Raw genomic sequence first — 16,416 nt, 5'->3', positions numbered from 1 at the left:
CCCATATCAGCTCTTTTTCATCCAAATGTGGACATCACTGCAAAGACAGATTTTTTTTTTCAGGACAATAAACAAAGGTCAGCAGCCTCAAACATAATCTTTGCATATTAAAATTCTATTTTAGCAACTCATTTCTTCTTTCACATATTTAATTTATTCTTAAAATATTTCATAATAAAAAAGTATTTTCATGTAAATGATTCTAAGACTCTCTTAACTCTCTCTGTATGTGTCAGCACTCTGATGGTGGCACTGTGCAAACAAACACAAGCACAAAAATAAATTAGATAAAATCCATAGAGAAATGACTCAGGTTTTTTTTTTTTTTTCTACACCTTTACAATACGATAGCAAATAGCGATTTTCATGGCCCCGCATTCTAAAGTGGGATATAAAGTTCAGTTCTCTCGGATCGATCATTTCTTTTTTTTCCCCTCTGTGTGCTGTCCTTTTTCCATTCATCAGTTTAGTATAGAAGAAGTTGTCATGTGTGTGAAATGGGTGTAAAAGGAGAGCTGCTACTGCTGCAGGAGAAAGAGCAGGCTGCTGCAGGCCAGCATGAAACACAGCTTATTATCCACATTCTATCACTGCCATTCCCACCACATTATTCATGTTAAATAAGGTTCTCTACAAAGATACAACATAGAAAACTGTTAAATATATAACTGTAGGCCTTTCAAAATACATTTAATGACTTCTGGCTCCTCTTCCGGCAATTTGAAATGATTTTTTTTTTTTCAGATATTCACTTTTTTTTTGTCCAATGAGGATCAACGCTTGTACTCTTTAACTGTGACCAACCATGCTTATTGCAAATTGTCGCAAAGTTTGCTACTGAAAAAAATGCAAATTTCATTTTCTTTATACACATAATGTATGTATACAGTGCCTATATTTCCAGTTTCAAAATACAGTGGGTTCAGTTCAAGAAAAAAAATGTATGCAAAGTATTAAAGGTACTACTGGAATTTAGTTCATTTTGATCAGTTCATTTGCACAGATCAATTCTTCAATGCCAGTGCTTTAAACTGGTGGATACTGGTGTGTGATAACAGGGCTTGGTGTCTTAATTTCTCCTCGCTCAGCCCTTCCACTCTGAACTCCGTTTGTTAATGTTTATTGAGCTGTTTGTTTGTTACTTTTCCTCTTTGGTCAGTAAAAGTTGTTTGAGTGCCAAAGGTGGACTCCAGCAGAAGGCCTATTCACAGAGCGCGCAGGTTAGAACCGCAGATCTGGCCTTGAAAAGGGTGCAGACATCCAGTGAGCCTTAAAGAACGCAAGGCTCCTTATAAGCAGCAGTCCTGCAGGCTCTCAGGTGCTCTGTGTGAGGTGCTGTGTGGACGTATGTCCTCCGTGGCACTAGGGGACGCTGCCCATTTACAAAGCGGAGCTACAGACACGCAGTTGGAGGCGGATGTTGAGCTGATGACAGACAGCAAGTTATCTACAGCAGGCAAGTGGGAGCAAAGAGCTCGTCAGGCTTCTATAGAGTCCATGTGAAGCTCTCCACACCATTAGAACTTCGGCCAGTGTTAGGAGACCTGTAGGCATACAAACACACGGAACACATTTAGACAAATGCATCCAGGTGTATATACTTGGCAATGGATGTTCCATGGAAAACCGTTAAATATATTTAATTAAATATAAACTGTAGGTTTTTCAAAATGAAAAGGTTTTTAATTACTTCTGGTTCCTCATCTGCCAATCTGCACTTATGGTTTTTTTTTTCATATATTCACTTTTCTCTGATGAGGATCAGTGGTTGTATAACTGCAACCAACCATGACTATTGTACCAGAGGTTGCTGGTTCCTTACTTTGTGTTCTCTTTTATATACTGTATTACCAATATAAACATTATATACAGAATTTGCAGTGGCATAGTGGCACAATGCGTAGCGTTGTCACCTCACTGCTCCAGGGTTTGTGCAATCCCATCACATGCCCACTGTTCTTGGTATAGGTGCTGCAACCCTAACCAGGATAAAGTGGTTAATCAAGGTGAATGAATGATGTATGAATGAATGATGGAATTAAAATTTGCTTGGGTATCCAACTATGTGCTCTTAGCTGGGAGTGGAAATAACAGATAAGTTAGTGTAACCGGGAATAAAATCCCTTTTTTTGTTTCTGTGACCACTTGGAGGCCACAGTATGCTGTACATTATGTATACATGTGGTGACTTGTCTAGATGTACTTCCAAAATCTGCCACATTCAATACTTTAGATGTAAACTGACCTAATTAAAAGTAAAAGCTGGTTGGGAAACACACTCATTAGAATTACACCACACCCACAGATCACAGATCAGTCTGATCAGCAAAGTGAGCTTTTGTTTAGTCAATGTTTCCGCCATTTTTTAAATTAAAACTTTGTTGGATGTTTATATAACACTTATGTTTGTTTTCATACATTTTATACAATGGTCTCTGGATTTTTAGCACTTTTATGTACTTTCTAATCAAAAATGTAACTTGAATATTAACCCTTCTCATAGATTGTGATTTTCTAGTTAATTTGAACAAAGCACATTCAGCTTAATGTCAATTTATTTATTTATTTTTTGTCATTTGATGTGTTTTATTACTTATTACTTTTCATGGTTAACCCAACTGGCCCTTTTCACCTGAACAGAACATTTTGTTCTTGTAGCCAGATCAGTGCTGCATTAGATGCCAGAGGTCAAATGAAGCTTATTCTTTACGTCAATTTAACTGTCGCTTGCTACTCCATTGAACTGTCAAGTGATTTTGCTACCAGGGGGAATATTGAGAAACCTCTATGCCATCTGGATGGTGCTTGGTCCACTGCCAATGAGATAAGGCCACCGAATGCTTGCAAAATGGCAAATGTCTTTAATAACAATGAACTATTGAAATGCATAGGGGCCAAACTGGCAGAGGAGAGACAGGTGTTGGCTTAAAAATGAGCATGTCTAACTATAAAGCAGCAGGGATGGAGCAATCAAGATTCAGAACAAACCCCAATTTAATAGGCAAATGTCACATGCTCAGGGAGAAATGTAATTGAATGATTGCAGAAGAGTGGAGCTAAAGACAAGTCTACATTTCTAATACACCACTGTAACTTTTAGGCAATTAAATCCACCATAAAAGCACTGTCAGTACACAGGTGTACATTAATTCTATCCATGCAAGCCCTGCTACCCTTTGGTGATTTAATATGAGTAATTTCCATATCTGTAAATTTTCATCAGCACAGAAGGACTTATGTGAAGGAATCCTTCCTTAAATTCTTTAATTACAGCTGTTCTGCAAGCTGGTGAATGAGGTTTTTTTGAATGAAGTTTCATTTTCCTTGTGCAGCCCAAAACAAACTTCCCGAAGGCTGGAACATTCATGGATTTACAAAACAGAAGCTATTTCCAGGCTGCCCATTAAACAACAGAGTGGGGCAGTAAACAGCTAGTAGTAATAGGTGGAAGTGTGTGTTAGGTTGGTGTCTATTCAAACAAAGTGGGCCAAGAGCAGGTGGATGTGCAGTGTGAAGTGGGTCTGCATCAGGAGTAGTTTAGGAAAATGGCACAAGTGAACTTCATTTTTTTCGGCATGTATTTGGGTTTTGTTTCTTATCTCCCACTTGTTTTGTAGGGTGTCATGCCAGAAGGTGAGATGGAAAAATAAACCTTCTGCTGAGTCTGCTGTTTTCTCCTAGGGGGTGCTCTCTCTTTTACACTGGTGCCGAAACCTGGGTGTGCTTGGAGACCAAAGTAACATGGACGTGGAGCAGAGTACTGTTGCCCAGGTCTTCCCGCCACTCCAGCCTAAATGAACAGCAATATCAGGCTCTTTTTGGTCTGCAGCAACAGCAGCAAGAAACAAACACCAGAACTGGATAAGCAGAGGTGCAGACTGGGCCCTTTTGAAGAGCGTCATAACCCTTTCCTCTTCTCCTGTGTCTTCACCAAATAAGCACCTCACCCTGGCCAGGATGACACCACATGACACTGAGGCACACCTAAACATATTTGAACTGAATGCCTTGGGCATGCGGCTGTCCCAGGGACTAGTGAACTTCCACATTCAGGCTTTAATGACCAGGGAAGCCCAGCCAGTGACCCACAGTCTCCCACCCAAGAGCCAGTTATACTGAGGAGAGCAGTCCTGGAGCAAGTTGACTAGACTAGAAGTTCATCACTGGTGGTTCTGAGAGATGGCATTGCCATAGGCTCTTTATATTAGCACAGAGGCTTCTGAACTCCTGCAGGCAGTGGATGAGGATAACCTTGTGAAGCCAGAGAAGTCTATACTGTACAGTACAGTACAGTACAGATCACCACCAAAATTCCAGTATGCATTTGAAGGATCAAGAGCCAAAAGTACCTTTGCCCCCTCAGTCTATGGCACTACATGGACTGGCACACTTACTGCTGGGATGAGATCACCAAACAGGAACTGGCAGGTGGGCTGTCTGAGGGAGCAGTGATGGGACATGGCATACCACATCACTGTCTGGCACAACTTGTTACATCCTTCTGACCACATTCCCCTGCAGTGAGTCCATAACATTATGCCAATGTGAGGACCACATTTACCATGCCCATGCCTCAGTCTCCTGCAATATACCGTATGGACATATGCTGCCTGGTCGGAGAGCTCCCTAACCTGCATCAGGCAGTGAGGGGATATAGCAAGGTGGAGGTATGGTTAGGTATGGGTTTGTATTGTCAGGGAGCGGTTTAAGGCAAACCAGAGGGGTGATGACTGATATGACATACTTGAAATTGATTTCCTGCAGGTATTTATATTCGTTTCCTCTCTTGCTCTGTCTGACATGTTTGTGAGCGTCTGACAGTGGAGCAGAGCAGAGCAGCTGGAAAGCCGCTAGTTTGTTTTCATTTGTTTGTTTGTCTTTGTTCGACTACATTGCTGGTGTGCTGCGCCAGAAGCCAAGAGGCGAGTTGAGTGGGGTGCTTGTTAAGGGGCACTCTTTGTCAGAGATGAGTTCTGTTTTCAGCATGAGGAAGTGTCCTCATAGACAGTAATTATCACCCACTTGTCACTCTTTTACTACTTTAAAGATGTACTCCGTAAGAAACAGCTCTGTTAATTGAAATGCTCTAGACAACTGACAAGACATACATAACTTGATGAATTAATGGTCTATATTTTGTAGCCTAGGTTAAGATAATTAAATGTTTTAGCATTTTTAACCCATTCCCTGCTACTCATTTGGTAAAATGCTATCACCTAGTAGACACTGGAGTTAAATTAACACATGTTATAGTTGTATATATGCTATAGCCCAACATTGAGTCTTGGACAACATGCTCAAACAGATTCATCTTTTCAAAGCGGCAGTGTTGAGGTCCACAGGAACCCACTCTCCCCCTTTATAAGTCACTTCTGTCTTCCTGCTTTGAATGAGGGTGGCTATGGATATTTATTTCTGTTTCGTAGAGGGGCTGCCTCACAACCATCTTTCTGACCTTCTGAAGGCTTCAGAAGCCTGTTTGGAAAGGAGCATAAACTTTTACTCTCAGTTCATGGAGAGACGGATGTATGAATATAAAACAGTTTTCAGTTCAGCTGCTGTATATATGGCTATGAAATAGTTGTCAGTTCACTAAGGCATACAGAAAATGCCCATGGAGCAATGCATACAAGCAATTATGAAAGTAAACCAGACTAAATATGGACAGACAGTATGTCAAAGTTCTATTTTATACTCGGGTAGAGAAGGTGTTTGTCCTTTTGTCTTCTTAAACATAGACATTGGTAAGGCTTTAACAGGTCTAAGACACAACCCAGACAAAAGTATAAGCGGTTTCCTGAAAGCACAATATCATGACAAGCCGCAAATTCAGTTTATCCTAAATGCCACAGATGGTCCCACTGCTGGGGCCTTTTGAGCCCTAGGATCAATTGATCTTTTCCAAAATGCATCCTCCCATGAGCCAATAAAACATCCCACAGAAAAGGAGGGCTGCTAAATTTTGCATGGTGTGTGTGGGACATTTTGGAAGCAGGCAACAGATTCATGGGTGAACTGTGTGAGAAGGCGAAGATACATTCGCAAGTGAAGCCAAAAAGAGGAAGAGACTGTTATTCACAGCACATATGGAGGTTTTCACCTGGGTGTTCCATACAGTAAACAAGCCCAGTGGAGCATATGGCCTCGAGCTGACATTTTGCCTGAATGAACTCGCATGACTTCACATCCTCAAATGTCACAGAGAAGCAAACTGTCTAACCACCCTATCCACTCATTTGTTGGGAATATCTTTTTTAATGGAATGAATTTGTCATCTTTTCCCTAACTGAAAGGACCGTGTTTCTGTTCCTGTATTTTCAGTATCTTGAAGTAACACTTGCAGAGTTAAATAAAATCCAGCAGCTGGAATGGATGATACAGCATTTGGATATGATCATCTTTGCATGAGGAAGACTCTGGGTAATGTGGGCAGTTCTGAACCAGAGATACGGTTTCTATAATCAACCTTTCCATGTTGCTGTTTAAGATTATGTTTTCTGTTTATCCAATAAACATCAAAAGCAGTAACACATAGAAAAAAACTGCTGATCAAACCTGTAATTACACTGATGCGCTATTTTGGTGGTGTTAGTTTAACTGGGGTAAATCCAGTCCTAACAGGTCATTTTATTGCCCAGATCTGTCATGTCTATATTTTTTTATCTCTTCAGCCCTGTTAAATTTCCAACCTAAATTTCCTACTGGCTTTCTATAAACTGTCTTAAATCTCTCATTTTAAATAATAAAGTATTTACTCAGCTATTTCACACTGTATTCAGTCATTTTTGTGTATATCCAAACACAAAATGATGGATGCTTTGAAAGTATGTCTCAAGAATTTCTCAAGAACTCAAGAATGTCTCAAGAACTTTGTCTCTACACTGTCTTTATCAGGACTCCATTAGTAGGAAAAGGAAATAGTCCATCTAAGAATGTGATGAAGCTGATGAAATTGGTATTTCATCCTGTTATATTTATGTATACAACGAAAGCATGATTGCAGTGTTCTGTAAATGCATTCATTATCCAAAAATTTAACATATAACCATAGGTAACTCAAAGTTCCATGTTTATAAGAAGAGAAATCTGCTAGCACAGTTGCTCTGTGTGAAATCACGGCTACCCAGCAACAAGAGTTTTATCTCATTAGTGAGACTTACATAGATTTTATTGGAGATAATTCACTGAGAAACTGTCTGATTTTTTTTGAAGTTTTTCCTTTATATAATAGAAGAAATGTGTAGACAAAACTATGAAAAGACACATATGGAATTATAATTTAATTCAAAAGTGTTAAAAAATCATCTATCTTAATAAATATTTAATGAATAGTTAATCAATCTTATATATCAGGTTCTTCTCAGTAGGCGTGATTACCGCCTTTCAAACTAAGCTGCTTCTGATGTTTCTCCAACAGACATGATATATTCAGACACACACTATTTGGCCAAAAGTAAGTGGACACCTATCCATCATAACCTTATGTGCTTTTTGAACATGTCAATCCAGATGGTCCCCCTTTGCTATTATACTAACCGCCACTCTCCACAAGGCTTTCCACTAGATTTTCCACTAGCATATCTGTGAGAATTCAGCCACAAGAGCATTAGTGAGGTTGGACACTGATGTCAGCCGAGAACGGTGTAGTCGGTGTACCAATTCATATTTCTCTGGGCGAAATACTATAAATTATTTAGTAATTAAAATAGGTAATTACATATATGCAATTAAAAGAACAACCAGTTGGGCCTGGGAATATACTGGGCTAAATAAAGAAAGACAGCCTTTATAACAAATGAGTACACATGTGCAGTACAACAAAATTCTTTCCTCTATAAATTCCAGCTAGAAAGCTGGGGTCAGACCAAAGGTTCAGCCATGATGCTGCATCTCTGGCACAGTTGAGGGGTAAGGGCTTTGCTCAAGGGCCCAGTAGTTAAAATATGGATGTGCTGGTATTTAAACTCTTAACCCTCTGATCAATAGCCACAGTGCCACTACTGCCCACTAAACCTTTTGGTATGTTTAGTAAGAAACATAGGATTTATAACATATGAAAAATGCTAGCTTGTGAAAATGCATCTGATCTGTTTAATGACTTCTCTATTTTTATCAGCTACATTTGGACAATCTTGATAAAGTCTATTTGATGATGTTCTTAAATTCTAGGAGAAACTAATTAACGAATTTTTAGCTTTAATTCGGTCTTTATAGAGAGATAAGTGAGTAAAAATTAGATCAATCATATTTGAGAACTATTATTATTATTATTATTATTATTACACAAATAACAAATAACATTTTTAAACCACTAATTTATTCTGCAGATGTTGGAGTTATTCATAACCCTAACTGCAATGGTGAAAGTGTTGTGAGAATATTAATGCACTAATACTAAGAATTTTTGCATTCCTTTATGTTTCCTAACAATGGAAATGTAGGACAGACATTTTTATTTCCAGCACATGTGTTACTAGGCCAGTTAGTGACAATATCACAAAGCTGTATGTGTATCAAGAATCTTTAGTGCTGTCACATTGTCAGCAGTAATGATGTAATGATCCACATTATGTTGCTCGAAAATTCTTGCTTGACCTTTTAGGATGTTGAGGACATATGAAGGGAGGACATATGAGCATACAGCACATTAATGGTTCCAAAATCAATGGGCTGCCCTAATGCAGTTCACGTGGATCTATTTTTTTCCACTTTCTCCTGAAGTATACACCTGGGGCTCTAGCTCTAAGGACAAATAGGACATCTTTTATCATCACACAATCCATTATGTTACCACCTCACATTCTTAAATAGATCAGTTTTTCTAGGTGCATTTGTCTTAATTAGAGCTTTAAAGCTGAGGAGTTCTGTACCTTGCTATGCTCACAAGGCTGTGTGTTTTGCCATGTTTAGTGAGGAATGAGCAAGGAGATTCCCACTGCATCATAATTGAGAGAAAGAGAGAGTAGATAGTCTGACATGACAAGCATCAATGCTGACTGTCTCTTGAGCTTTTTTGGCTCAATCTGAGACACAGAGTGTTGTTTACCTGGGAAAGCATCACCTGATTCAGTGTTGTTGTGGAAGTTCCAAAAATGGATAAATAAAATGCATCTCTTTCAACGCTGCTTCCTCTTATTGCTTTTCTTGGATGAAGCTCACTTGGTGGCAAAGAATGAGAATACTGCTTTTTCAAGCCAACACTGCAAGGTGGTCAGGAATAAATGTGCAACACAGAAAAGTGTGAAACGCAAAGAATTTGCAATCCACTTAGAGGCAGTCAACAAGCGTTCTTTTTTTTAGAAGTCTTTCTCAAAGTTGTATTGTCTTGATAATCATATCTGTTCGACTTTATTAAGCATGACCTACAATGTCCTAAATATAACTCGGAGGAAGCCTTGCCTGAAATTAACTCTCCAGTGTATTCCCTATTTTCCAGTGAGACTCAAAACGGAGGCAGTGGGCCTGGACTGCTGACTTGGCGGATAAGAGCTGGCAGAGCAAGCTAATGGTCTGCAGCGGCCGAGAGAGCATTTGCATGGAAAAGCAGCTGTCGTCTCAACGGTCGTTCTGTTCAACCCGAGGTTTGGGATGTGTCTTGAGGTGCCAAGCAGGCCCAATGGGATCAATTACACAGGCCCCAGCATGCACCTTAGCACTGCAGGGGCAGCCATTGTCTGCACTCCGATCTCCACCGGACACCTAACACTTCCAGCAGGCCTTTTTCTTTAAAAAAAAAAAAAAAACACTCATTTTTAACACACACTAATGAACCGGTTGCATGAACACGTCCTGCATTTTATCGACCGTCCCCTATTATTCATCACTTTAGTCTGGTAGATGTTAGATGAGGCTTAGAGAACAGCTTGTTTAGTCCCACACCAAAGAAAAAGACCAAAGAACATCAAAGTACAAGCAGCCTTCAGAGTATCAGCCGTAGAAAAGTAGCTGATCACTATAATCATTAGCACTCACTTTCTGTGAATGTTACAGGCCCAAGGCTTATTTTCTGTGACAATCAGAGAATTAAAAAAAAAAAAAAAAAAAAAAAAACAGAGGTAGCGACTTACAAAAGAACATGCTTAAGTTCATGTATGATGATCTGAGGGGTTACTCACTTCTAATTTGTGTTAATGTCATTTTTGTACAAAGGGTCAGATTTTCCTCGAGTCTTATCCCTTCCACTGGAACATGTGTTTGATCTAACATAGATTGATGGTAAGAAATTCTGTAATTCCTGTAAATATTTCTAAAGTATGTTTCACTCACGTTGTTGCTGATAATATCATTTGTAATTAAAAAAATATATATATTAAATAAGAAAAGAATGCAAAACTTTCACTAGTGGCCTCAGGCTTTTGGACCCCACTGTATATTATTTACTTATTTATAATCAATTCTCCTCCTTGTAAGAAAATCTGTGGTGTTGTCAACCGTCTGAACTCTAACTGTGTCTCTAAGTTTTGAGTTGAAGTTAAAGTGTCCGAGACGCTGTAGTCTCGACCTCAGCTCAGAGCACAATGCCCATGTGTGCTCTACACTTCCAGGTATTTGTTGGGCTAAACATAACCTTATTGTGACCTTTTAAATAATATTAAACAATATTTTGGTATATTAGATTCAGTGCTTACTGAAGATGTATGAAGTTCCTAAGCAATGGGCACTTGTATTTCATCTGCAAATGAAACTTTAGTTAGTTACATACAGTATTTGCTCAGATTGGTGTGATGCAATGTAAAATCCAGTAATAGCACTTCAAACGAAATAATAATAAAAAAAAGGTTCTTACGAGAACCTCTTTAACAGCAACATACTGAAGTTTGATAGTGATACATGTGTGGTGTATTATTTCCCATATGACTTCTGTATATGTTGTTTGAGTGGTAAAGCTAAATATACTTTATATATATATGATTTTTTTTTTACTAAATAAAAGATTAAAAAATAAAAGATATTGCAATTGGCTATATTTCTGTTAACCCTATTAAAACTATTTTTGTAATTATTCTTATCTAGTGAAATACATATTTGCTTAATAATTATAATGCTATTGTTGCCTCAGCTTTTTGAAATTATAGTAAGGCATCTAAACTACTCCAAAACCTCCATGAGCATGAGCTCTCTCAGTCATGCCTTTTGCTGGCAGGCTGTCAAATATGATAAAAATTACCATTTCCAAAGATAACACTGTGGAAAATCAGAGCCTCTCACCATCATCTCCTCTCAGAAGCAGCATGGAGGAGAACAGGCGCTCCTGAAGTGCTCTGATTTGGAAATGACTTGAATAAGTTAAATGGACCTCATACTAATAGAGGATAATGCTCTCTCTCTCCCTCTACCTCTCCCTCTCTCTATCTTTCTCTCTCATACACACACACACACACACACACACACACACCTACACACATACTCTTTTCATTTCATCTCTCCAATCTATCAGTTTATTCATAAACCCTTTTCTGTCTCTAACTCATGCTCCAGTTCCTTTGAATTGTCCCACACACTATGTGTATGTGGAAGTTCTGAGACTATGTGAAGATCTAGATACATAAAATTCCTCGATTACAAACTTCCAGATAAGCGACTAACTGAAAGACTGAATACTGACAACAGTTTAATGTTTAACAGTTACATTTTAAAGTTTAACCATTAGTTTATTATTAGTTTTTTTTATCCATTCTGAATTTGATGCTGGGGGAATAAATACACTTTTTTGCTCTTTTTTTTAATTATTTTTTTTAAACAGGCCTCAACGTCAGCTTGCTAATCAGCCCAGAGAGGTAAATACAATGAAAAATCTATGAATGTCTGTTAAAACGTTTAATGTATCTACCCTGTTGCTAGTCTCTGAGCTGATGAACTTCAGCTAAATAATTTACATATTTGCATATGACTGAATAAACTGCTACAGAAAATCTGCTACAGAAGCCAAGCTGCTTTATGTTTAGAAAACTCGAGTTGCTGAACTACAGTCAGGGTGTTTTTTTGTTGATTGGCTTTGCTGTGCTATTTTTTCCAGTGCTTGGTTTGGCCCAGAATGAAATGCTTTGCTGGGTCTGCGTCTAGACCACAGTCCACCAGTCTGATGACCCCTGCTCAAGGAGAAGGAGTTTAGTTGTTCTGCCTTTAAAATGGAGGTAGCTGCAATCAGATGTTAGTTACTTTATCCTCCACAGAGGAACAAATCACAATAAGATCATTTTAATGAGTGTTTATTCTTATCTAGCACTGAGTTACACCTGGGTTTTATTACGAGTAGTAATTTAGCTGGAAATAGCATCCACCCCCGTTCTCTCTCTCTCTCTCTCTCTCTCTCTTTCTCTCTCTCTGTACAGTACAAATGAGATCTCGCAAAGTCTACTGAAAATTGTTTTTCTCAGTTGTAGTCAGTTGAAATGTTCAGATTTTCCGAGCTATAAATCACGCTTGTCTACTTAGTCTGTATGTAATAATATATATAACACCACTACGCACTTTGTCTTAGATCTGCTACTTTATAAAATGCGGTGTAATATTATGTAATTGAGCTCATTTTGAGAGAGTCCGCTTGTTACTGCAGCATCCCCGAGTCTGTCCTACTCAAACCTGTCTATTAAAACTTGGCATGGATCAGGCAGTAATGTTCCTATCTGGCAGCTGCTTCCACTTTATCCAAAGGAAAGGAAACAAGGGAATCTAGGATGGATCTGTGCCAAGAAACAGACACCCTGACAAACTATACATTCCCACTTACACACTCTCTCTTTCTCTTTCACTTACTCAGACACACACCAGCCAAGGATAACAAATGAAAGCGTTAACTGCCTTATTTTCTACATATGAGCTCACAGATGCTTATGATTGGCTAATACTGATATGAATAACAAGGGAGACAGAAATGTCAGTGTTTATGTTTAATTAAGCTCTCTTGGCCTTCTGGTCCTGGAGGGTTGTGACTCGGTGTTATGGACATGGCCTTTCTCAAAATAGTTGTGGCACTTATGATTCAAATAACAAACTCCTGACGACTTAAGCCTTAACTTAAGACTGAAGCACCACTCAAGAGCTCTTTTAAAACATATCAACTTAGTTTTCAGATAAGGCCCTTTCCTGGACTGAGTCACTGTCGTGGTGAAGGAGCATTTGTACTTCGGGGAATCATATGCACCCCATGTTTTAGGAGGTTTTAGTGTGTGCTGTCTATGGATGAAACAGTATGAAAAATTAAACCCTATAACATGGTTTTTGGCATCAAACTACTGTGCAAAACCTTGCACTTCCAAAGAGACTATCAGTGTAGTAAAGAGGAAATATGAAATTACATTCACCGGTCAATTTAATAGAAACACCTCTAAACCTGCTCATTTATGCAGTTATCCAATGTGACAGCTTTCAATGCATAAAATCTTAAAATCGTGCAGATACAGATCAAGAGCTTCAGAAAATGTTCACATTAAACATCAGAATGGGGAAAAATGTGATCTCTCTGACTATCATGGGTACAGACTCACCGAAACTGGACAGTGAGTCTGGAAGACTGGAAAAAGACCGGGAAAAAGACCAGGTGATTTTTTTTTTCTAATCTTCAACTGTCCAGTTTTGGTGAACCTGTGCTGTTCAGAAATTAGTTCAAACATTTTTCTGATTAGTGAACTGACTTTTAAAGAAAAGTCACAAACAGATGTGTCTGCTCTGTTCATTTCTAATGTTAATAAAGCGCTGCAAGTGTTGGCTATAATCCAAACACTAAAAGGTAACTGTTGTGGTTATTCAGCCATGTTAGTTGCATATCCAGACTATGTAAGCAAGGAATTTTATGCAACTGGACTTTTACAAATTTTAGATGAATACCAAAGTACAGTGCTATGAATTTTGCACTGCTTTAATAAATGATACCAAAAACATATATAATTGGAATTAGCCATCCAACAGTTCACCATTTATAGAACATATTTTTGATTACAGAGGTAACAGGATCATTCCTAACTTTCAATATTTTATCAAAAGAACATAGAAACTAATACCCCCCTTTAAAAAGACATAACCCCTGTTATGAAAATATTTCAAGAGCCACATTGCACCCAGAAATAGCACTTTCTAATAATCTCACCATATTGCTTTAGCATTAGGGTTTTTATATAAATACCTCACATTTACTTATCATGGTATACAGTCATACTTCTATTCTGTCAGAATATAATATCACTTTATTTCTGCCTCCTTGTTTACATTTGCCTGTCTGCCTCTATCTGCCTCCGTGTCCACCCCTTCTTTTCCCGTGCTATGAAAAACTAGTGGTATGTGATGGTTAAGCTCCTGAAGCCCTCAGTTTGGTAAAGTTCACTGCCTGACATTAAAAGACCGGCAGAGATGCAAATGAGCAGTGCAGAACGAATGAGCACAAATTAAACTTTTTAATTGCAGATGACAGTACAGACAGGCGCTGTAGAGCTTCACCTCTCTCTCTAGTCCTCTCTCACACTTCTACTCGCACACATACCATCCGTGATCATCCATCTGCTCCCATCATTAATGCTGAGTGGTCTTATGCAATTACATCTAATTAGAAGAAAGTCCAAGCTCAGTGTTACTAAGCAAAGAAATTCCATCAGTTCTGTACTTGCTGAAAAGAGCTTTGAGTATGCTTTAGAAAAGTCAAACATGCCTATACTGTAAAGTTAAAAATGTATCCAGAGACAATTCATGTAGGGATGCAATGGGATGCTGTTGTGGGATCAGAAAAAAAAGACAAAACTTCCATTTCCCTTTATCATTCTCTTTGGATTCATGTTGTTATATCACTTAATATCATTTTATTAATATTACTTATTTCTTATTTAGCTCAGTTGACTATCCTTAAAAAAGAAAGAAAGAAAGAAAGAAACAGATATGATAACCAGTGTTTAATCTGTCAAATATGTTGTTAAATCTTGCAGAATTAATTATACTGTATGTAATTTATGTTATAATAAATAACACTTTATAATATTTAAATGTGTTAGTACTAAAACAAAACAACAGCAAAAAAGATATGATCTTTATTTTGTGATGTTTATCCTAAGAGAAATGTCAGAAATGAGTAATTCTATTTGTGTTTATAATCTTGTGAAGTACATAATTAATAACCTTTAATTATGTTATTAAAATCTTATATTAATTAAGTATACTTAATTACGTTAATATTTATGACATATTATCACTGTACTTAAAAAAGAAGGTAATAAAACATGATAACCAGTGTTTATTGTATAAACGATGTCAGAAATAGATAGAACTATACACTTGACTTTATAATCTCTAATAATATTAATTATATTATTATTTAATTATGTTATCACTGGACTTAAAAAATAGAAGAGAAAAAAAGCCAGTGTTTAACTTGTGACAGATATCGTAAATTAATAAAACTATAAATTTGAGTTTACAATCTTGGGGAAATTCTTTTAATTATGTTATATTAATTAGGCTATTACATTAGTCGAATAGCTGGAAGGAATTTCCAGAGCAATTTTTTTAATGATGTTTAGGAAAAACTTTGTTAGCAAACTAACTAGGCTTTTTTATTATTATTCCTGCACTAAAAAAGCTAACTATAGAGGGAAGTGGTGTGATGGAGGAGACTCACCGTGGTAGTTTTGACCCGGCCGCCAGGCTGTGTGCAAGTCCAGCCTGATCTATTTACCAAAAGGTCACAGCCTTCATCGTCCAGACATGGCACCATGTCACACCACTGCTTGGTCCTCACGATACGGGCTGTGGAGCAAGACAAGAGAGAGGTTATCAACCATATAGACACAAATCCACACACACACACACACACACACACACACACACACACACACACACACACACAGATATACACACAGTGAGCCAGTCAAATTCATTTTGTCTGAAAGAAAAGACTGCTTACAATAAACTAGAGTATGCTGAATATGGCAGCAGGAACACACTGTATCGGCCGTTAACATTGATCACGTCTAGTGACCTGTAGTGTATTCACGTGACAAGGCTTGGCTGCAAGCCGTCTTGCATTCTTGCCCCATCTAATGCACCCCTGAATGTCACACAGAGAGCACAATGACAACGAAGAAGACATTCCCAGTGAGCACAAAGACGTTTAAAGGACATGAAGAACATGTTCATGTGATGTCTAGCTTTTACCCAGATTGAATGTTTTTTTTTTCCTTTCTTTTTTTTTTTTTTTTTTTTCCTGAGGACACATTAAAGACAACTGGTCCCAATTACAACATCTTTTTATGGGCCAAGCCAAGCCAGTCCAACAATGGACGTCCCTAAATATATCTGGTTGGTGTGTGTTCTTTGGGTTTGCTCTACGCACCAAAACACACCTTAATTCGATCCCATTTACACACTGCAGTTTCACCCAACTAAACTAAACTAAGCTGCAGTTCAACCTTGTGATCCCGTCTCATTAAGCTA

General features: G+C 38.0%; 1 protein-coding gene across 2 annotated transcripts in view; it reads right to left on the bottom strand.

The window, feature by feature from the left end:
• Nucleotides 1-710: 710 nt before the first annotated feature.
• tafa5a (TAFA chemokine like family member 5a) overlaps nucleotides 711-16,416 on the bottom strand; it is a 123,698-nt gene continuing 107,992 nt past the window's right edge. For both annotated transcript variants that reach the window (XM_026922705.3, XM_026922706.3), the window contains exons 3-4: nucleotides 15,602-15,729; nucleotides 711-1,544 (exon numbers count right to left, since the gene is read on the bottom strand). In XM_026922705.3, the coding sequence (XP_026778506.1) occupies nucleotides 1,536-1,544; nucleotides 15,602-15,729 (137 nt within the window). In that variant the 3' untranslated portion in view covers nucleotides 711-1,535. The remainder of the gene's footprint in view (nucleotides 1,545-15,601; nucleotides 15,730-16,416) is intronic.

The sequence above is a fragment of the Pangasianodon hypophthalmus genome, chromosome 18 (genome assembly GCF_027358585.1).
Source record: "Pangasianodon hypophthalmus isolate fPanHyp1 chromosome 18, fPanHyp1.pri, whole genome shotgun sequence".
Taxonomy (NCBI): Eukaryota; Metazoa; Chordata; class Actinopteri; order Siluriformes; family Pangasiidae; genus Pangasianodon; species Pangasianodon hypophthalmus.
Note: the sequence above shows the minus strand (reverse complement) of the source record. Positions and strands in the feature narration are given on the sequence as shown.